Source organism: Callithrix jacchus, chromosome 9 (genome assembly GCF_049354715.1).
Source record: "Callithrix jacchus isolate 240 chromosome 9, calJac240_pri, whole genome shotgun sequence".
Taxonomy (NCBI): domain Eukaryota; kingdom Metazoa; phylum Chordata; class Mammalia; order Primates; family Cebidae; genus Callithrix; species Callithrix jacchus.
The window spans coordinates 3,889,684-3,913,090 of NC_133510.1; the positions used below are offsets into that span (position 1 = coordinate 3,889,684).

Genomic DNA, 23,407 nt, shown 5'->3' on the forward strand with positions numbered 1-23,407 from the left:
CGTCTCTACTAAAAATACAAAAATCAGCTGGGCATGGTGGTGCACGCCTGTAATCCCAGCTTCTTGGGAGGCTGAGGCACAAGAATCACTTGAACCCAGGAGGCAGAGGTTTCAGTGAGCTGAGATTGTGCCACTGCGTTCCAGCCTGGGAGACAGAGCCTGCATTCCTGACTTTGTCTAAAAAACAAAACCAGACACAGAGGTTTATTTCTCACAGTTCTGGAGATAAGAACGTCCAGCAGATTCTGGTGAGGGCTCACTTCCTGTTGCATAGAACCATCTTTTCACAGTATCCTCACATGACAGAGGGGGCATGGGATCTCTTTAGAGCTTCTTGTATAAGGGCACAAATAAGATTTGTGAGGGTTCTGCCTTCAGGATGTAATGACCTCTCAAAGGCATCCTCTCCTAATACCATCATATCGAGCTTAGATTCTAACTCGTGAACATTGGTGTCACCTAAGTATGCAATTTATAGCATTTCATGCTTAGCGCCCCCCAAAAAAGTTTCTGTTTTTCTCACAGGTAACACATACTCACTGCATCCCAAAAGTCTTAACTCGTTCCATCCTTAATCCTAAAGTCTAAAATCCAAAGTCTCCTCTAAATATCATCTAAATCAGATATGGGTGAGAGTCAAGAAACAATCCATCGTGAGGCGATTCATCAGCTCCACTGTGAACCTGTGAACCCAAACGAGTTAGTGCTTTCAAAATACAGTGGTGGGATAGGCACAGGATAAACATTCCCATTCCAAAAGGGAAAAATAGGCAAGAAGAAAGTAACAGAGCTTAAGCAGAATCTTTGGCCTGATGCTCTGCCCTCCAGGCCCACTGGGGCATGGACCCCATCTTCTAGACCCATTGAGGCAGCAGTCTTGCCCCTGAATACTTGTTGAGCCAAAGTTAGCCCAGCTTCAGGCAGCTCTGTACCCATAGCAGTTCTCTGCTTTGACCTTGCAGCTTTCCAGGGCTGGGGTCCCAAGACCATGACTCTACCAGGAGGCCTCATCCTTTGAAATCTAGGTGGCGACAACCATACCCAGACAGCTGTGCTGAACACAGCTCACGTCACACTGGGGGCCACCGGAACGTTACCTGGGGTTGCTGAGGAGCACAGAGCTGGAGTGCAGGGAATGGGGGCATGGAGCCCTCGGTGTGAGGCAAGGCCTGTGTGTCACACTGCTATGGGCACCAGGCCTCAGCGGCCTCTTCTTTGAAACTGTTCTGTCCCTCCCGGCCCCCAATGCTTATACTGTGGGCCTGTAATGGAAGGGACAACCCCGATGGTCTCTGAATAGCTTCAGGGGTTCTCCACCGCCTTGGAGAATAGCTGGTAGCTTCTGTTGAGACGGTTGACAAATCTCCTTACCAAACAGCCATTCGGCCACCCCCTTACTCTTCTCTCTCAAACCAGGCTTCTCATTTCAATACAGATACGCTGAGAATTTTCCAAATCTTTAAGTTCTGCCTCCCCTTTGATGAATCATCCCATCTTTAAATAATTTCTTCTTTCTTTTCTTTTTTTGAGACGGAGTTTCACTCTTGTTACCCAGGCTGGAGTGCCATGGCGCGATCTCGGCTCACTGCAACCTCCGCCTCCTGGGTTCAGGCAATTCTCCTGCCTCAGCCTCCCGAGTAGCTGGGATTACAGGCATGCGCCACCGTGCCCAGCTAATTTTTTGTATTTTTAGTGGAGACGGGGTTTCACCATGTTGACCAGGATGGTCTCGATCTCTTGACCTCGTGATCCACCCTCCTCGGCCTCCCAAAGTGCTGGGATTACAGGCTTGAGCCACCGCGCCCGGCCATAATTTCTTTTTTCTCATTTTATTACAAGCAATCTAGAGAAATCAGTTCACTCCTTCAACTTCACTTAGAAATGTCTGCAGCCAAATACTCAGTTTCATTTCTCGCAAGTTCTGCTTTACACAAAACACTGGGACAGGAACACAATTCGGCCAGTTCTTGAAGACTTTATAACAGAGACCACCTTCTTCCAGTTTTCAATAACATGTTCTTTTCTGTCTGAGACCTCATCAGAACAGCTTTTACTGTTCATATTTCTACTAACATTCCAGTCAAGATCACTTAGGTGTTGTCTAAGAAGACTGATGCTTTCTCTACAGTTAGTTCCCTTCAATTCCTGAGCCTTCACCAGCATTGTTTCTAAAGGATTATTTATGGCAATGTAGGCTGTTTCTAGAATGCACCTCGAAAGTTTTCCAGCTTCTATCTGTTACCCAGTTTCAAAGACACTTCCACATTTATAGGCATTTGTTATAGCAACACCCCCACTTTTTGGTACCAATTTCTGCCCTGTCTTAATCCATTCAGACTGCTATACAAAATACCATAAACTGAGTGGCTTATAAACAACTGGAATTTATTCCTCACAGTTCAGGAGCCTAGAAAGTTCAAGCTCAAGGTGTCGGCGGATTCATTGTCTTTTGAGAGTCCAATTCCTTGTTCATAGATGGCCATCTTCTTTTTTTTTTTTTTGAGACAGAGGCTCACTGTTGCCCACGTTGGTGCCATCTCGGCTCCCTGCAACCTCCACCTCCCAGGTTCAAGCAATTCTTCTGCCTCAGCCTCTTGAGTAGCTGGGATTATAGACACACACCACCATGCCCGGCTAATTTTTGTATTTTTAGTAGAGACAGTTTTCACCATGTTGGCCAGGCTGGTCTCGAACTCCTGACCTCGTAATTGGCCTGCTTCAGCCTCCCAAAATGCTGGGATTACAGGTATGAGCTACTACGTCTGGCCTAAATGGCCATCTTCTTCCTTGGGTGGCAAAAGGAGCAAAGGAGGTCTCCAGGTTCTCTTTTATAAAGTACTAGTCCCATTTTTGAGGGCTCTGCCTTCATGACCTACTCACCTCCTAATATCATTACACTGAGGGGCAGGTTTCCACATATGAATTTTAAGGGAACATAAACATTCAGTCTTATAGTCAGCCTCAGTTACTGACATACAGTCTCATGCATAGGGACTTTTTCCATATGCTTCCTGTTAAAGTACCTCCGAATTATTGGTATATTTAACCTTTTCAAGTTACTTCATTGTAGCAACTCTCCCTTCAGAATGAAGCAGATCTAAAGGTTCTAATTCTTAACATGCACACTTGGAAATCAGTGTTTGATTTGGAATAGTGAAACTGAGTCACAAAAACACTGACAAGTTCTGTATGTCCTTGATAAATATAGTCTGCTATTAATATTTTCTTCATATTTTAGAACAGCAATTTTCAACGTGGGTTGCACATACTCCAGTAAATCAACTGATCCGTTAGAGAGAGGAAAGAGGAAAACAGGAGAAATGTGATTTATATTTTATATCTCATTCTTTTTTTTTTTTTTTGAGATGGAGTTTCGCTCTTGTTACCCAGGCTGGAGTGCCATGGCGCGATCTCGGCTCACCGCAACCTCCGCCTCCTGGGTTCAGGCAATTCTCCTGCCTCAGCCTCCTGAGTAGCTGGGATTACAGGCACGCGCCACCATGCCCAGCTAATTTTTTGTAGTTTTAGTAGAGACGGGGTTTCACCATGTTGACCAGGATGGTCTCGATCTCTTGACCTCGTGATCCACTCTCCTCGGCCTCCCAAAGTGCTGGGATTACAGGCTTGAGCCACGGCACCTGGCATGTATCTCATTCTTTAGAATCTTTATTTTTGTGTATTGCCCTGATACTACATCAGTACGGTGTGTTTCATAAAAGTTTAGAAATACTACATGTGGTGGCCAGGTGTGGTGGCTCACACCTGTAATTCCAGCACGTTGGGTGTCTGAGGCAGGTGGAACACCTGAGGCCAGGAGTTTGAGAATAGCCTGGCCAGCATAGTGAAACCCCATCTCTACTGAAATTATCAAAATTAGCCAGGCACGGTGGCACACACCTGTTACCCCAGCTACTCAGTCAAGACTGAGGCAGGAGAATCACTTGAACCCAGGAGGTTGGGGCTGCAGTGGGCCAAGATAGAGTCACTACACTCTAGCCTGGGTGGCAGAGTGAGACTCAGTCTAAAAAAAAAAAGAAAGAAATAGTACATATAGTAGTCCTAAGCTTCTTTATTCTTTATTCATAAACTGAAGGTATAATAATAACCAACTCATTGGCCAAAAAAAAATTTAAAATATAGGAAAAAATTCATCATTCATTTAGGACAAGGTGGTCAGATTTTCTAACCCACATTGAGAGAAAGGCTTGTGAAACTCTGGAGTATAATACTTTGTGGGCGGCGGTTGGGGGGAGGTTGTGGGGGGAAGGATGCTTCTCTTGGAAAAACAAAATCACTTAACTAAAATTTCAAGGTCACGTAACTAAAAAACAGTAGAATTGTACCTTCAGCCCTCACACTCACATTCCCAAATATGTTATTGTCATTTTGATTTTTGCTATAGCTGCATCTTCATGGACATCTAAAAACTCCATTATAGTGCTGGGCATGGTGGCTCACACCTATAATCCTAGCACTTTGGGAGGCTGAGGCAATAGGATTGCATGAAGCCAGGAGTTCAAGACCAACCTGGCTAACATAGTGAGACACCATTTCTATTTTTTCAAGTGTAAAAATAAATTAATTTTTTTAAAAGCTCCATTATAGCATGATACAATGTGTCATAGAACAAATGTGGTTTAATGGGTGGGGGGACCTAGAAAGGATTCAGGGCTGAGTGGGGTGGCTCATGCCTGTAATCACAGCACTTTGGGAGGCCGAAGCAGGCAGATCACTTGAGGTCAGGAGTTTGAGACCAGCCTGGCCAACATGGCGAAACTCTATCTCTACTAAAAATACAAAAAAAAAAAAAAATTAGCCAGGCGTTGGGGTGCATGCCTATAATCCCAGTTACTTGGAAGGCTGAGGCAGGAGAATCACTTGAACCTGGTAGATGGACATTGCAGTGAGCTAAGATCGCGCCACTGCACTCCAGCCTGGGCAACAGAATGAGACTCCATCTCAAAAAAAAAAAAAAAGATTCAGAAGCTTGAGTTTTAGTTCTGTTTCCACCACTTACTGGATGAGTGAACTTGGAAAATTCTTTTAATTTTATTTTCTTTTATTTATTTATTTATTTATTTAGAGACAGAGATTCGCTCTTGTTACCCAGGCTGGAGTGCAATGGCGCGATCTCGGCTCACCACAACCTCCGCCTCCGGGGTTCAAGCAATTCTCCTGCCTCAGCCTCCTGAGTAGCTGGGATTACAGGCACGCGCCACCATGCCCAGCTAATTTTCTGTATTTTTGGTAGAGACGGGGTTTCACCATGTTGGTCAGGATGGTCTCGATCTCTTGACCTCGTGATCCACCCTCCTCGGCCTCCCAAAGTGCTGGGATTATAGGCTTGAGCCACCGCACCCAGCCTAATTTTATTTTCACACCTCAGTTTCCTCTTCTTATAAAATCTCTGCCATGCCTCCTCAATTGTTTCAGGATACAATAATAAAAACTATGTTTTCTTGATCCAGTCAAGCTAAGAAAGTATTTATTGTTTTGGACTATACCTTTATTGTATTTGGCCTATTTTCTTAGTAAATACAATAAACTGAGTAGATTATAAACAACAGAAATTTATATCTCATAATTCTAGAGGCTGAGACATCCAACATTTAGGCACTGGCAGATTCAGCATCAAAGATCTAGCACGCTAGGCTGTGTCCTCACATGGTGGAAGAAGCTAGGAGTCTCCCCTTGGCCTCTTTTATAAAAGCACTCATCCCCATTCATGAGGGCTCCGCCCCCATGACCTAATTAGTTCCCAAAGGCCTCGCCTCCTAACACCATCACTGTGGGGATTTGAGTTCATCATAGGAATTAGGGATGGGGGAGCATAAACACTAATACCATAGCATGTGTCGAGATACATGTCAACATATCTTACATATTTCGAAGAACTCACGAAAGTCAGGCATTGTTTTTGTGCACGCACATTGAGAGGTGTGCCCTGGACAGGGATGCATTCAGTGCAGTCAGTCCTAGATATTTTTCATCAGTGCAGTGAAAGCCTCTCATCCTCAACTCAAGTAATTTTTGACACCATTTAATGTGAAAAGCAGCAGAACCTGCAGTTTTGCTGGCCACACAGGAGAGTGAATTCCTATTCAAATTAGGCTTAATGTTAATCCAAGCAAAGAATTTAAGAAGGGTGCTAAGGGAAAGAGGAGAGCCCTGCCCACCTGCAGTTACGGAAGGAAAATCACTACATGACCTGACATCAGAAGGAAAATAGGGACAAGATACGTTCAGTTTCAGTATTCTTGGGAAAGTGACTGTGCACACAAATCAGAAGGAAAATTAGCATTCCCATTCCAAAATCATCATCTTCTGGAAAGAAAATTAGAGCCATGTTGCTTCTTTTTAGCCAAACTCAAAAACTGTCACAAAGGACCTACTGAAGGAATATTAAAAGCTATTACTTTCCTTAGAATCGCTTAATTTTATAGTACACAGGTGGAATTTCTATTTTAATAAGCACGTAACTAATACTTCAGACTTTATAATTTTTCCCTAGCCATTTTTGCAACTCACAATTGGCTACTTAGAATAGTGAAAAAATATGACTGGTAATGCTGACAGTCAAAAAAGGAAAACTTTCTCCATCATTCTTCTCTCCCTGCTTTTTTATTGCTCAGCTGGATTGGCCTGTAAGGTTTAATGGCCAAGGAATTAATTAGAAATGTCTGTTCTGGTAGAAAAGTTGCTGCTATTGCTTTGGTTATGATTTCTTTCTTAACAGTTTTAAAAAGCTAAATTATCACCAAGTAGTGAAATGCTCCCTCTGGGTACATCCCTTTTCATTATTCTTATTAATTAGCTGCAACTTCAGAGATAATTTTGTGCCATTTTTCCATTATGTTGAGTAGGTACATTATGCAAGGGAGCTCTTAATATTTCTAAAAATCTTGCCAAGTCATTCCTTCCAAATCAGAGACCACACACTAAGATGGATATTGCGATTTCTTGGTTCCAAGACTAAAACAAATGATAAGTGAGCCAAGCAAAATAAAATGAGGTGGCCAATTCCTTGCCTAACACACCTCCCAAGCACAATCACCATCAAGTTGTTTAACGTTCCCCAGACAGTAACCTGGCATTTCTTATTAGAAGAAAACCACTTCAGATTGACACTATTGGAAAAAGCATATGGACCCCAAGAAATCAATAGGCAGAAAGAGAAAGTCAATGACCATCAACAGTGACACAAGAAACCAACTAAATTAGAACCTTAATGAAGTGTTCCCCCCAAAATCTACCATTAGACTCAGTGTCTTCAGAATCAAATGACCCACCGGCTTAGGCGTTCAATAACAATTAAGTAAATAAAACGGAAAGCTTAGCCAGTCTGCGAAATTATCCAAGGATTTTCTCCAGAAATTTAATTTTCAATCCTTGGCCTTTAGGGCTAGAGAAAGTTGAGGGTATTGTTAATGAAGTGCAAAAATAATAAGCACCAGGTCAGCAGCGCTGGCTCCCACCTGCAGTCCCTACCCTTTGGGAGCCTGAAGTGGGAGGATTGTTTGAGGTCAGGAGTTCAAAACCAGCCTGATCAACATAACAAGACCCTATCTCTAGGAAAGAAAATTAAAAAAAAAAAAATTCACTGGGCAAGCTGGCGCATGCATGTAGTCCCAGCTACTAGAGAGGCTGAGGTGCAAGGTCAACTTGAACCCAGGAGTTTGAGGCTGCAGTGAGCTATGATTCCACCACTGCACTCCAGGCTAGGCAAAAGAGAAAGACAGTGTCTCAAAAAGAAAAAAAGAAAAACGAGCACAAGCCTCTGACACAGACAGTAATTGGCAAGGCCTCCTTAAGACAATATCAACTTACGCTGCTTTGAATAATCCTCAGCATAGTAACATATGCATCTAGAATTTACATACATTTCAATGATACTAAAATATCCCAGATAGAAGAATTGCTGTATAGAAGTACCTCAAAAATACTATTTTCAGATCTCTACTTACTGAAATAAACCTGGAAAAAATATAAAGTAACGAAACATTAACACATACTTTCTGGGCCTCATTATCAGTGAATAAAGCAGAGAACTAGGGTTTAAATGCCCATAAAGTTTTTTGTGATGAATCAGAAGGAAATCACGCTGGAATTTGCTTTTCCTTCTTCAAAACAAGCTTGCATCCCTTCTCCAAACTGTTACTAATTTGTGCTACTTAGAACTTTTATTGTTGTTTATAGATGACATTATCTTCTCCCTCCCTGATGTTGAGTGTTGTCCATTCAAGTCACAAGAAATGGAATACATGAAGAAGGCTAGAACTCCAAACTAACTCTGTCCTATGGGGAAAGTATATAGCAGATATGAAGCAAAGACACAACTGCTAGCTTAAATAGTAGTAGGGAGAGCCTTTATTCATAATGAAATGTATCCAGTGAGTTTAATACCTGTTCCTAAGGTCAGCCACTGAGATATGCTACTAACAGCTTCTGAAATTTTATTTCCAGTCTATTTCTCTACCTGGACACACCTCATCATCTTCCTTTCCTACTCCTGCCCCACTGCATTTCTCCACACTCACGTCCTCTTGAGGAACCAATTGCCATGACCATTTCTGACACGGTTTCTAAGGTGTTAATTGGTCCTTCAAACTTAAGTAAATTTAGGGATGCTAGAACTAATAATAATAGGAAACCTTATATGGCATGTGTTCTGAGCTCTCTGTACATTAATTCACTTAATCCTCACAACACCACTCCTAAGGTAGACACCATCATCCACATTTGTACAGACTATGGAATTAAGGCATAGAGAAGTAAAGCAACTGGCTCAGAAGCTCACAGCGAAAATTGGTAGAGGGGAATTCAAACCTGGCAGTCTGGTTTCAGAACCCATAACCTTAACTCCCATCCTAGGCTGCCCCTCAAAAACAAGCAAACAAACAAATAAAAAGTGCAGGATACGAAGTAGTCTCTTAATAACCCCTTTCCTGCTTTACATCGATTATGTTTGAAATTTTTCAATCCCTTCAGTGTGATTTCCGCCTGTTGAAGAAGACACACAAAATAGGAAATCAGAGAAACAAAGCCTTCCATGTGGAAACAGTCCATTAAAATGTGTCCAATGAATGAATGAGTGAATGAATGAGATACTGGGCCCCTCTGCTTTCTCTCAGCCATCTGTTACCGTTATATTATTCCCAGCCAACAGGCCTAACGCTTCCCTGTTGATCTCCTTGCTCTCAACGCAGGTTCTCTATGGACTTCTTCCTGTCTCCGGCACTTGTCACGTACCTGCAGGTCATCCAGCGTTCCTCTTCCTTTGTTTGCTTCCTTTGTTTGCTCTCCTCTGCAGTTCCGGGCCCATCGGCAGTTCCGGGTCCACCAGCAGTTCCGGGCCCATCGGCAGTTCCGGGTCCACCAGCAGTTCCGGGTCCACTGGCAGTTCCAGGCCCATCAGCAGTTCCGGGTCCACTGGCAGTTCCGTGCCCATCAGCAGTTCCAGGCCCATCAGCAGTTCCGGGTCCATGGGCAGTTCCAGGTCCATCTGCAGTTCCGGGTCCACCGGCAGTTCCGGGTCCACCGGCAGTTCCGGGCCCATCAGCAGTTCCGTGCCCATCGGCAGTTCCGGGTCCACCGGCAGTTCCAGGTCCATCTGCAGTTCCGGGCCCATCGGCAGTTCCGGGTCCCTGGGCAGTTTCGGGTCCACCGGCAGTTCCGGGTCCACCGGTAGTTCCGGGTCCATCTGCAGTTCCGGGTCCACCGGCAGTTCCGGGCCCATCGGCAGTTCCGGGTCCACCGGCAGTTCCGGGCCCATCGGCAGTTCCGGGTCCATGGGCAGTTCCGGGTCTGCGTTACCTGTAGATTCTCCCATGAAGCCCCACTGGCTTCAGCTTATTATAATTTTGTTGAAATATCTCAGGCATATAAAAATACGACAAGCCCCAGTTGGCTAAAGAAATGAAAATGACAGCCTCAGTCAAGCTGCTGTGAACTCTGCATGATCCTTGATTCTTCTCTCTCCTCTGAATCAACCCTTACCTTGAATTTGAATTTGGGGTATATTTTTATAAGCTTTTAATACGACTTTAGAAAGCGTATGTGGTTCTACTTGATTTTAAACTTTACAGAGAAGTATCATATTGTACATATGCTATTCGCTCAGCATTGTAGATCACTTCAATAATAAGAGGAAGAAAATAAAAACTTTGTCCCCACTACACAGGTTAAGAAAAAGGGCATTACTATTGCCATGCAATCAATAGTAACTGGAAAAATAACTGGAAATGGAATGTCCTGAGTCCACCTCCCCTCGCCTCCCAGAGGTAACCACTATCCTGGCTTTCCCTCCCCACTCTACTTTTATTTGGGTTTTGGGAGGTTGGTTTTTTTTGTTTGTTTGTTTGTTTGTTTGTTTGTTTGCTGGGGGTACGGAGTTCTTGGCTTAGTTTGGTTTGGTTTTTTGGCAGGGAGGTTGTTTTTTTGAGATAAAGCCTTGCTCAGTCACCTAGGCCGGAGTGCAACGCTGCCATCTCAGCTGACCGCAACCTTTGCTTCCTGGGTTCAAGCAATTCTCCTACCTCAGCCTCCCAAGTAGCTGGGATTACAGGGGTGCACCACCACTCCCAGCTAATTTTTGTGTTTTTAGTAGAGACGGGGTTTCACCATGTCGGCCAGGCTGGTCTCAGACTCCTGAGCTCAGGTGATCTGCCCACCTCGGCCTCCCAAAGTGCTGGGATTACAAGCGTGAGCCACTGAGCCCAGCTTGGTTTGGTTTGAAGACCAGATCTGACTCTGTTGCCCAGGATGGAGTGCAGCGGTGCAATCTCGGCTCACTGCAGCCTCTGCCTCCTGGGGTTGAGTGATCCTCCCACCTCAGCCCCCTGAGTAGCTGGCAGTACAGGAGCATGCCACCATGCCTGGAAAATTTTTTTGTATTTTTGGTAGAGACAGAGTTTCACCATGTTGCCCAAACTGGTCTCGAACTCCTGAGCTCAAGCGACCCCCGACCTCAGCCGCCCAAAGTGCTGAGATTACAGATGCGAGCCATCGTGCCTGGCCTCTACTTTTTTTTTAATAGTTGCCACCACTTATATATGTATCCCTAAATGAAGTATTACTCAGCTTTGCCTGCTATCTTATATAATGTTTTAAAATATTATTTTGAGACGTCATTCCTCCATTCAATATCTTGTAAATTCTTCCACACTAATGCACATATTTTTATGGTGGTATAGTGCTACTTTCTCAGTGATTCTGCAAATTATCCACTCTACTTTTGACAAGATTTTATTTTGTTGCTGTTTGTATTTTAATCTCTCTCTCTCTCTCTTTTTTTACTACCACAAAGCCGCTGTGAATACACTTGACCACGCCTACATTATCTATGTACCATAATAACTCTTATTGTTTTGCCTGTAACTCAGGTTTTCTGGGGAGTTATTTTAGTCATTTTTGTGTTTTCTCTGTTTAAATGTAAGTTCAGTGCATCCAGGGTTTTTTGCTCTGATCTTGTCATCCAAAGGGGTCACTTGTGCTCCAGGTGGCCCTAGAAGGAGCCCTAATTTTTTAATGCAAGCAGGCTTCGGGCCTGCTGTCATACTCCTGTCTTTCTGGCATCCTTTGGGATTATTGTTTTTATTTTGGTTTTGGTTTTGGTCTGAGCCATTTTCTTTGGTGGAAGCCTCAGAGATGTTATAATTTCCCCTTTTAGGCTTTCCTGTGCCTCTCTCAGAGGCCAAAAAACAGAAACAAAAAGAACCTTCCAGATGCCTCCATGCCACTCTGTGGCCATGAAGCAATTGCAGTGCTGACTTCGGTGCTCTCCCCAGATGCATATTGGCAAAGGGACCTTTCCACAGGTCTCTCTGTCTCCCCTGACTTCATCAGGAAGAGAGGCTTGAAATCCTCCTGGTTGCATGAAGCATTGAGGACATAATAGAATTATTCACAAAGGCTGAGGCTCCAGTGCAATTTCAACCTATTCTGATGATCTGAGTTAGTTTAATTTCTGGGAAAACCTGGAAAGTAAAGACTGTTCTTCCTTGTGGAACAAACTGGTGAGATTATCCAAAGGCTCAATCCCAATATTTTATAGAAAATCTGTCCAATATGGTAGCCCCAGCCACATATGGAGATTTAAGTTTAAATTATAAATAATCAAAATTAAATAAAATTTAAAATACAGTCCCTCAGTTACACTAGACACATGGTAAGTGTTCAGTGACCACATGTGGCTGGTGGCTTCCCGACTGTACAACACAGACATAGAACGTTTCCATCATCACAGAAAACTCTACTAGACGGCACTGTTTTAGAGGATACTTGCATAAGAGACAGCCAAGTGGTACTCTAAAGACGTGTGATTCCAAAGAGCGGGATCAGTGGATGACTGATATTGGCCCTAGGTATCCAGATTCACAACTGCAGTAACTGGGTTTCATTTCAGCATCCAAGAGAACTAAAGGGGGTCTCACATCAGGGGTAATGGGCAGTTTCTGAGAGATGGCATTGTATATCAATATATTTTAACTGGAAACCTTAAACTTTTCTTCCTCTATGTTGCTTCTTTTTTTTTGACAGTCTTCCTCTATCACCAGGCTGGAGTGCAGTGGCACGATCTCAGCTCACTGCAGCCTCTGCCTCCTGGGTTCAAGCGATTCTCCTACCTCAACCTCCCGAGTAGCTGGGATTACAGGCACATGCCACCATGCCCAGCTAATTTTAGTATATTTAGTGGAGATGGGGTTTCGCCGTGTTGGCCAGGCTGGCCTCAATCTCTTGACCTTAAGTGATCTGCCTGCCTCAACCTCCCAAAGTGCCAGGATTAAAGGTGTGAACCACCATGCTGGGCCTACATGCTTCTTTCCATGCAGCTTTATAAAAAAGAACTTTGTATCATTCTGTGGTTACTCAGTTCTGTCTCATATTTTCTTCCTATTCTCCGTACCAATCTGGAGCCTTCAGATGTGTTTCCATTGGCTGTACCAGCCTGCTTTGGATAGCGGAGTACTGAGCTGTACCAGCTGCATTTCCAGGGTTCCTTGTAGTTGGGCGATCTGGTATCAGCCAGGGGAGTATTTGAGTGAGACTGAAGAAGTAAAGAAAAGGAGAGGCTAGTGGGTTTCTTTCCCCCCTTCTCTGCCTTCACCAACATCTCCAGAATGGCTCTGTCTCTCTGCAGAGACCGCTCACACCGCCTAGGCCTACGGTGGCCTCATTTCCCATAAAGTGGTCCTGGTCTCTGGGCTCCAACAAAACTGACTCCTCTCTGTCACCCCCACCTAAGAGTGACATTAGCTTCCTGCCATTGCCAATATCTAGGTTGGCTCAGCGTCTCCTGTTTGACTTCTCGGCAATCCCATCGCCTTGGTGACCAGTTCCTGCATTACACTTCCTCTGTTCTAACTCCCCAGAATCGTTTCTGTATTCCTGGTGGGCTCTGTTAACACCTCTACAAAATCTTCTTCTGCTCACATGGCAAAGCTGGCACGTGGTTCTTAGTTTTTGCAAACTGCTCCGGTCTTTTCCAGGAGTATATCAGTCTGTTTACATAGGCCAAGTTCACAAAATTATTCCTTCCCCTAAATTGCATGCACATATACATGTGTATGCTATATCCTGCAGTATTTTACACTGCCAAGCTACCAGGTTTACTGGCTGAGGTTGTGCCCTATACAGTGGCCCTGTGTATAAGAGATGACTCCAATCTGGTCCTCCTATGCCCTGGCCCACCAAAAGGGATGCCTTCTTCTGATTAATCTTTGCAGAAGAGCTACGTTTTTGCAACTTATCTGTCTAGAAGAGATTTCTCTTTCTAATTTGCAAGAAGGTAACTTTGTGGCAGAGGTGGTCCGTACTAGTGTCTTTTTTTTTCCTATCCAGATACACGTAGTACTATAGATCTGAATGCATCTAGCTATATACATTTCTAATGAGTAGCATTGGAAGTCAGGGGGTCTTACATTGAGAGGACCTCTTGGCCACGCATAGTACCTCATGCCTGTAATCCCAGCACTTTGGGAGGCTGAGGCAGGTGAATCTCTTGAGATTAGGAGTTTGAAAGTAGCTTGGCCAAAAAGGCGAAACTCTATTTCTACTAAAAATACAAAAAAAAAAAAAAATTAGCAGTGCGTAGTGGTGGGTGCCTATAATCCCAGCTACTCAGGAGGCTGAGGCATGAGAATCACTTGAACCCAGGAAGTGGAGTTTGCAGTGAGCCAAGATCACGCCACTCTATAGCCTGGGCAATAGAGCAAGACTCCGTCTCAAAAAAAAGAAAAAGAAAAAGAGGGCCTTGGGCCTCTTAATCCTCTGTAAGTCCATAGAATCTTTCACGTTAAAGATTGCAATGCATTATAATTTATGGGTCCGTCTGCATCCCATGGAGCTTTCCAAGGGCAAGGACTAAAGGCCTATGTGTCTTGCAGCTCTGTATCTGCAAAGCTTAACAAAGTACCCGGCACATAATAAGTGCTCAATGTATGTTCACTAAATGAAGACTTACCATCTTCAATGCTCACAGCAACATTGTGAAGTAATCCAAGTGATTTTGCAAAGGAGGAAATGAGACTAAGAGAAGTTAAGGCCACATTCATGGTTAGTGACTCAGGAAGGACTTAAACTTGGGCCTATGTATTTCTAGACCAATGTTCTATCACAGCTATCCAAGGACTCTTCTTGATCTTTATTAATATTTATACTGCCAACTTGGTCTTGTTTATATTTATATATATATAAACAAGATATTACATATTATAATAAAGATCAATAAACTTGATCTTTATTAATATTTATACTGCAAGACTTTTAATGAATTAGGAAAAAGCACCCCCTTTGGTGGGGATGGATTACAAAAAGTTATTTCCTCTAAGAAAATAAATCAGGAAACGCTCCTCCTTCCTCCTGGCGAAATCAGCTCCACCAGAGCCCAGGCCACCTTGGCCAGGAGGTTCTGTGCAAAGTCTATCCTACCCAGTCATATAGATGTATACACATCATACAATCTGTTATAGCCTATCTGTAAACTGAAGCTCAGGGATTCCTTTTGATTTTGTTTTTAAGTTATACAGAATTTCCTTTATTAATCTTTTTTTTTTTTTGAGACGGAGTTTCGCTCTTGTTACCCAGGCTGGAGTGCAATGGCGCGATCTCGGCTCACCGCAACCTCCGCCTCCTGGGTTCAGGCAATTCTCCTGCCTCAGCCTCCTGAGTAGCTGGGATTACAGGCATGCGCCACCGTGCCCAGCTAATTTTTTGTATCTTTAGTAGAGACGGGGTTTCACCATGTTGACCAGGATGGTCTCGATCTCTTGACCTCGTGATCCACCCCCCTTGGCCTCCCAAAGTGCTGGGATTACAGGCGTGAGCCACCGCGCCCACCCATAATCTTATAAGGTATTTATATTGTAAAATGCTTTTCCTGGAATATTTTTTTTAATTTTTATAATATATCTACACTCAAAGCACTATTGAGTAAGCTTTGATGGCAATATCTTTATTCATATCACAATAAAACAGCTATTTTATTTTCTTATTCTTCCTATCACCACTGTCTTCAAACGCTTATAGCACTGTGCCGGGTAATTCTGAATAGATGAATAATCTCTTTCTCATAAATCTTCTGTCTTGCTGGAAAAGGTAGATTTCCCAGCTCAGGAAATTAAAATCACTTTGCCTCTGTTATTTCATTTCAGTCTGGTTGGATTTTAAGGAGTACACTTACAGCTGTTTCTAATAGAGTGAGATGTAAACGCATTTTCTTTTGTCAGCTGTCCAATTTTCATTATTTTTTCTTTTTTTCTAAAGACAGGGCCTCACTCTGATGCGCAGGTTGGAGTGCAATCATAGCTCAGTGCAGCCTCAAACTCCTGGGCTCCAACGATCTTCCTGCCTCAGCCTCCCAAATAGATGGGATTACGGGAACAATCCACCACCTTCTGTCTTTATTTTTAATTTGCTTGCTGCAAATAGAGGATGTACCAGACTTAACTATTTAAAAGGCAAACCTAGGCCAGGCTCAGTGGCTCATGCCTGTAATCCCAGCACTTCCGGAGGCTGAGGCGGGCAGATCACCAGAGGTCAGCAGTTCCAGACCAGCTTGGCCAACATACAGTGAAACCTCATGGTGGTGCACACCTGTAGTCCCAGCTACTTGGGAAACTGAGGCAGGAGAATCGCTTGAACATGGGAGACAGAGGTTGCAGTGAGACAAGACTGCGCCACTGCACTCCAGCCTGGACAACAGAGCAAGACTCCGTCTCATAAAATAAAACAAAAGGCAAACCTAATCTGTATTCTAGATTTATGCCTCCAACCAGGTCTGCACTCTTCTTATTTCAGGATGCTTTGCAGATGTCAGAAACTGCTATTCTAGGCTCATGAAAATGTGAAAATATTTTTTGCAACTTTTTTTGGTATTCTAAAAGGAACAATAACTCATTCTCTGTTTTACATTTTTTCTTGTCCTTTACAATGTCATCTAGTGGTTTTTCTCTGTATCTTTTTAGGGAATTGTTATAGATACTCTGGAATTTGTAAAACTAATTTCCTTCACGTGAATGCAACAATCCTGCCGCTTGCCAACTCATTAGAAACAAAAGTTACGATTCGAATTTTACTCTTCTCTCTTCTCTTTCCAATCTTTACCTCACGTTCCTTTTATCTCACTCTTTCAAATGCTAAGCATCAAGATCAATCTTTGTCTAATTCTCCGTACCCTCCTCTACCACTTACACAAAATGGAAATTCAGTCATTTCACACGCATCCCAGGCACGGCAGCCATCTTCTCTTTCCCCTTTCCAGCAGTCACTGACACTTACTAAAACACTGCTCTCCATGACTTTGAAGAATTATACAACACCAACATCTTTATCAACGGAAGGATATGACCTTGACATTAATCTGATCCGATTTCTACAATATTTAAAATCACTCTAGTCAGCTGAAGAACAACTACGAAGAAGAGTAAGATGAGACCACTTGGAGGTAACTTCCATGGTCCACAGGAAGGTAATCAGGGCCTGATGAGGCAATCGCGAAGGCAGGTGAGGAGAGAAGACAGAATTAAGAGACGCTGCCAAGTGAAGCTGACAAGACTCAGTGACCGGAAGGTCGGGGCTGAAGGACAGTACTTTGTGGAGAATTACCCCGAGTTGGGCTTGGTAGTTGGTCAATGTTGACCTTTTTGGAGATAAGAAGACCCAAGAAGAAGACAAGTTTTGGTAAAAACATGATGCATTCTGTTTTGGCAAATATCCTTCCTCGGGAAACAACATTTGATCGCTGTTTTCTTTTTTTATTTCAGTAGTTTTGGGGGACAGCTGGTGTTTGGTTACATGAACAAGTTCTCTAGTGGTGATTTCTGAGATTTTGGTGCGCCCAGCACCCGAGCAGCATAAACTGTACCCAATGTGTAGTCTCTTATCCCTCACCTGTTCCCACGCTTCCCCATGAGTCCCCAGAGTCCATTATTATCATTCTTATGCCTTTGTGTCCTCATAGCTTGACTCCCACTTACAAGTGAGAACACAGAACATTTGGTTTTCTATTCCTGAGGTGAGATTTGGGTGGGAACACAGAGACAAACCTCATCAGAGGGCTATGGATAAGAAAGGAGAGCCTGCCCAGCAGAGCCCCAGAAGGTCTGCAAACTCAGAAACACTGATTACCATGGAGGGTGAGAGAAAGGGATGGAGCTGGACACTGAAATGGGTTGAAAGTGCATACGCTGGCTTTCTCTTTGTCCCTATCTTCTTGACCAGAATGTTCAGCAGTCACACAACCCCCAGACCTCCACTACCGTGGAAAGAATGATTTATCTCCAATGAAATAGACTGAACCATTCTTCCCAGATGGTTGGGAAGAAGCATAATAGTGTCATGTTGTTGCCCCTCAACAAATCTCTTCTGGAACTTAGGGATCCCCCAGCTTGGCAGCAGGCTCACTGGCCTTGCCCTTTCATATGAAATCTACCAGTCGAAAAGCCTCACTCACAGGCATCCAGACCTAAGTTTCTATTGCATAAGTCTTCATTTTCTTTTCTTTTCTTTTTTTTTGAGACAAAGTCTCACTCTGTTGCCCAGGCTGGAGTGCAGTGGCATGATCTCAGCTCACCACAACCTCCACCTCCTGGGTTCAAACAATTCTCCTCCCGAGTAGCTAGGATTACAGGTGCATGCCACCATGCCTGGCTAATTTTTTTGTATTTTTAGTAGAGACGGGGTTGCACCATGTTGGTCAGGCTGGTCTCAAACTCCTGACCTTGTGATCTGTCCACCTCGGCCTCCCAAAGTGCTGGGATTACAGGCATGAGCCACCACATCCAGCCTAAGTCTTCATTTTTAAGAAATCAAATATGCGTACACATTCTGAATTTAAAAATAAAATAATATAAAAAGTCAAAACTCTCTCACTGTTTCCCACCCACTTCTATCCCAAAGGTGACCCTTCTTATTAATTTCTTGACTCCAAATATAAGAAAATATGTTTGCATATCCCATTTTTCATTAAATGCACACTGGTCAGTTTATTTTTTTAATGTTAGCCATTCGAAGAGATGTAGTGATATCTAATTGTGATTTTAATTTGCACTTCTCTAAAGAATAACAATATTGAGTACCTTTTCATGTATTCTATTGCCATCTATGTCAGTTTCCTATGGCTTCTGTAACATATTACCACAACCTAATGACTTAAAACAACAGAAGTTTATTCTCTTATAGTTTTTTTATTTTTTTATTTTTTTGAGACGGAGTTTCGCTCTTGTTACCCAGGCTGGAGGGCAATGGCACGATCTCGGCTCACCGCAACCTCCGCCTCCTGTGTTCAGGCAATTCTCCTGCCTCAGCCTCCTGAGTAGCTGGGATTACAGGCACGCACCACCATGCCCAGCTAATTTTTTGTATCTTTAGTAGAGACGGGGTTTCACCATTTTGATGAGGATGGTCTCGATCTCTTGACCTCGTGATCCACCCGCCTCGGCCTCCCAAAGTGCTGGGATTACAGGCTTGAGCCACCGTGCCCAGCCACTCTTATAGTTTTAGAGGCCTGAAATTTAAAATCAGTATCACTGAGCTAAAATCAAGATTCAGCATGAGTCAATCCATTTTGAGTTGCTACAATAGAATATCTGAGACTAGATAATTTATAAAGAAGAAAGGTTTATTTAGCTTGTGATTCTGCAGGCTGGGAGGTTCAAGGGCATGTCTTGCTTTCTGACAAAGCCAGAAGTACTTCCTTTATGCTGCATCAAACATGGCAGAGAAAGCCAAAGCAGAAGTTGACACGTGCAAAGACAGAGAACCAAACAAGAGGAGGAACCTCACTTTATAACAACATGCTCCCGAGGGAGATAATCCATTCTCAAGAGAATCAATCCAGTCTCATCAGAGCAAGAACTCACTGCTGTGAGAACAGCACCAACCCATTCACAGGAGATCCAGCCTCATGACCCAAATACCTCCCCGCTAGGCCCCGCCTCCCATACCACCGCATTGGGGATCAAATTGTAATATTATGTTGGTGAGGATAATATCCAAATTATAGCACTTTCATAGTATGGCCTTCTTCTCTTCTCTGGATACTTGTGATTGCCTTAGGCCCTCCTGGATAATCTGGGATAATCTCTCCATCTCACAATCCTCAATTTCATCACATCTTTTGCTTTATAAGGGAGTGGTCTCCCTTTTGCCATATGAGGTAATATTTATAGGTTCCAGGGACTAAGAATAGATATATTTGGGTGCCATTATTTAGCCTACCACAATAGTCAATCGAATCATTGGAAAATAAAGTTGAGAAAATATTCCATAGAAAAGAACAAAAAACAAAAATGTATAGAAAAAAAGCAAGGCACATTGCGGATGAATTCAGAAAGTCAAACACCCTATCAGGAGTAGTCACAAGAAAAGACAGCAGAAAACAGAGAAATGATATAACACTCCACAAAAAGGTACAATAGACTAAGTAATAAAAAATATCTACAAGGATTCTAAACCAAATCAGTACAGCAGGAAGAGATAAACTCTCAGACCAATAAATCAAGAAATAGTAACTTATCTGCAGATTAAAACAACAGCAACTAATCATTTTGCTCATAAATTTGCAATTTAGGCATCAACAACTGATATTGCTCAAACTTGGATCTGGAAGAATTCATTTTTTACATGTTTCATGCACAGGTAGGCCAGGCATGGTGGCTCACGCCTGTAATCCCACACTTTGGGAGGCCGAGGAGGGCGGGTCACTTGGGGTCAGCAGTTTAAGACCAGCCTGGCCAACATGGCAAAACCCCATCTCTACTAAAAATACAAAAATTAGCCAGGCATCGTGGTGCATGCCTGTCATCTCAGCTATTAAGGAGGCTGAGGCACAAGAATCACTTTAGCCTGGGAGGCAGAAGTTGCAGCAAGCTGAGAACACACCTCAGCACCCCAGGCTGGGTGACAGGGTGAGTGAGACTCTGTCTCAAAATAAAAAATAAATTAATTAAATAAAATGTTTCATGCACATGTATGACAAGCTGATGTTCAATGTGAACTAGTAACTCAGTTGGGGCACCAGAGCTGGGGGCCAAAGTCTCAGTTCCTTTCGATCTGGACCACTCTAGTTGTGTATTAGGCTTCCTCACAGCAAGATGGCTAAGTTCCAAGGACAAAAATTTCAAAAAAAATAAGGCAGAAGCTCATGACATTTTTAGGACCTAGCCTTGGAAGTCACATAACATCACTTGCACAATAGTCTATTGGTCAAGACGGTCAAGAGGCTGTCTCCAAGATTCAAAGGAAGGGCAAATACTGTACCTCTTGGTAGAAGAAAATCCAGTTTCTAGAGGGTTCTGTGGAAAAAGGGGGTATTGTTATGATGATCTTTAGAAAATATAATCTGCCACACTAACCTTAGCATATATAAGGTTAACAACCAGAAAAGCTAAATATAGAGTAAGTTTAAAAGAATTAGAACAAGTTGACCCTGGAGGATGAGACTGGAGCTGGAAAACAGGAGCAGAGAGGCCGTGAGAGACTGGGCTGCCTTAAATGTTTTTAAATCAAGTGCATGTACTAGGTTGATAATTTTTTTGAGAGTGCATTTAGAAAAATACAAATGTGGCTAATGTATCAGCTGCTTTCTTACCTTCACAAGCTGACACTTCCAGTATCACATCAGCCAGTCCTCAGATCTCAGCTTCTTCACTGGTTTTCATGAGAAAAACAATCACTCCAAATTTGGTGATTTATTAGATCATGCACACAGTTCACATTACACACAATGAATTGTTACATTTAGGTGCAATTTTAAATAAGTATCAAACTATTCCATGTACTTGAGCTTTGAAATTCAGAAACTATAAACAGCTTACAGGGAGAAGCAACTGCCTCACCCTACCTGCCTTCTATTCCTACTCCATTCTCCAGGCTCAGCCCCTTATACTTCTTTTCAAATAATTGTGTTTTTATTCTTCTAGTGGTGTTTACTTTTTAAATCCTCCATTTGAAGGTTCTCATGGCCAGGCGTAGTGGCTCATGCCTGGAATCCCAGCACTTTGGGAGGCAAAGGCGGGCAAATCACTCGAGCCCAGGAGTTCAAGACCAGCGTAGGCAACATGACAAAACCCCATTTTTGCAAAAAAATCCAAAAAAATTAGCCAGGCATGTTGATGTGTGCCTAAAGTCCCAGCTACTCAAGAGGCTAAAGTGGGAGGATCCCTTGAGCCCAGGAGGTTGAGGGTGCAGTGAGCTGGGATCGTGCCACTACACTCCAGCCTGGGCAACAGACTGAGACCCTGTTTAAAAAAAAAAAAAAAAAAAAAAATCTCTCCTCCCAAGTCTCCGTGTCCTTCAAATTTACCTTCCAGCCCCAGTCCATAGCCTCCTGTTCGCCTCCCTAACCATAAGTCATGCAGAGGCTCCTCTGGTTCTGTCAGTCCCAGAACGGCTCCTACCTCAACCTGGAGGCCTCCACTTCAGCTCCTAACAAGCTTGTCAAAGCTACTCCTCTTCAAAGGCTTGGATTTCCCCACAAGGAATTTTATACCTGCTGCTCATCAAAGAAAGTGTCTCCTTATTTTATACAAATAAGTAAAACATAAAGTCATATAATTGATAATGAAAGTACAGTATGTTTAGTGTCAAGAAATATATACCAAGAAAGAATGTCTAATGCTAAGGAAATCAGGGAACGAATTCAAGAAGGAATAATTCAGTAAATAGAGAAGCCTTTCCAGATGGATAGAAAGGCCTGGAAATGGTAAAACTCATATTGCGTCTTAGGACAACCTGTATTTTTGGAGAATAAAATTAAAGAGGAGAAGATGTGAGAGACTGAGCCTTAAAAAGCTAATGTAAACCAGATGGTTCTTATACACAAATTTAAGGACCTGGACTTGAGCCCAGAGTCCAAGAGTTAAACCCTTAAATGCCTGTAAATACCAAATAGATCATACAAATTAGCAGAATCATATTAACGAAAAGAAGAATAGAAAGCATAGAATCCTGTGAAAAGCAGGGGAAATCATGTTCTTCCAAAAGAAACAATGTAATTATTCTTATGCAAAAATGTAAAGCTAGCATTGCCAGAGCTTCTGGTTTGTTTTTTTTTTTTTAATTACTGCAGGCTATCTAGATTTTCTGTCAAATTCCCCAGTTGGCAACTATTACAACTGTGAGGTTTTCGAGGCTCACAGCGTATGAAGGAAAAAGTGTGTGTGTGTGTATGTATCATACACACACACACACTTTTTAAGTAAACTACACACATATACACATTTTTTAAGTAAACTAGCTTCATCTAGCTTTAACCAACAGACCTCAAGTTTTCATCTCTCCCAAAAGCAATATCGAACAAATATTACGACATTTTAAGACAGGGAAAGGCAGGCCAGTGCTAAAGATCACTCCGGCAGCAGACTGTAGATGGATTGACTGCACGAGGGAGAAATTGAGCCTAGAGAGATGAATTGGAAGGCTCTTACAATCCACCATTGGTCATTGACGTGCTGACAGTCCAAACTGGGACTGTCCATTTATTTTATAATCAATTATTATTTTTCAGTCCAAGGAGTTCAGTGTAAAATAACATTGAACATTTCTTCTTTTTTTTTTTTTTTGAGACGGAGTTTCGCTCTTGTTACCCAGGCTGGAGTGCAATGGCGCGATCTCAGCTCACTGCAACCTCCACCTCCCGGGTTCAGGCAATTCTCCTGCCTCAGCCTCCCCAGTAGCTGGGATTACAGGCACGCACCACCATGCCCAGCTAATTTTTGTATTTTTAGTAGCGACGGGGTTTCACCATGTTGACCAGGATGGTCTCGATCTCTTGACCTCGTGATCCACCCTCCTCGGTCTCCCAAAGTGCTGGGATTACAGGCTTGAGCCACCGCACCCGGCCAAAATTGAACATTTCTTACCAGAATTCAGCCATAAGTGATCACTATGAACTTCCTTATTTCTGTAA

At 43.0% G+C, this 23,407-nt stretch overlaps 1 protein-coding gene across 25 annotated transcripts in view; it reads right to left on the minus strand.

Moving 5' to 3' along the window:
- LOC103795080 (uncharacterized) overlaps positions 1–23,407 on the minus strand; it is a 597,037-nt gene that overhangs the window by 571,762 nt on the left and 1,868 nt on the right. For 20 of the 25 annotated variants that reach the window (XM_078338228.1, XM_078338230.1, XM_078338233.1 and 17 more), the window contains exon 1: positions 1–23,407. This exon is cut by the window's left edge; it is cut by the window's right edge and continues 1,868 nt beyond it. In XM_078338228.1, the coding sequence (XP_078194354.1) occupies positions 9,257–9,829 (573 nt within the window). In that variant the 5' untranslated portion in view covers positions 9,830–23,407 and the 3' untranslated portion in view covers positions 1–9,256. The other 5 variants (XM_078338242.1, XM_078338239.1, XM_078338237.1 and 2 more) reach the window with 1 other exon arrangement.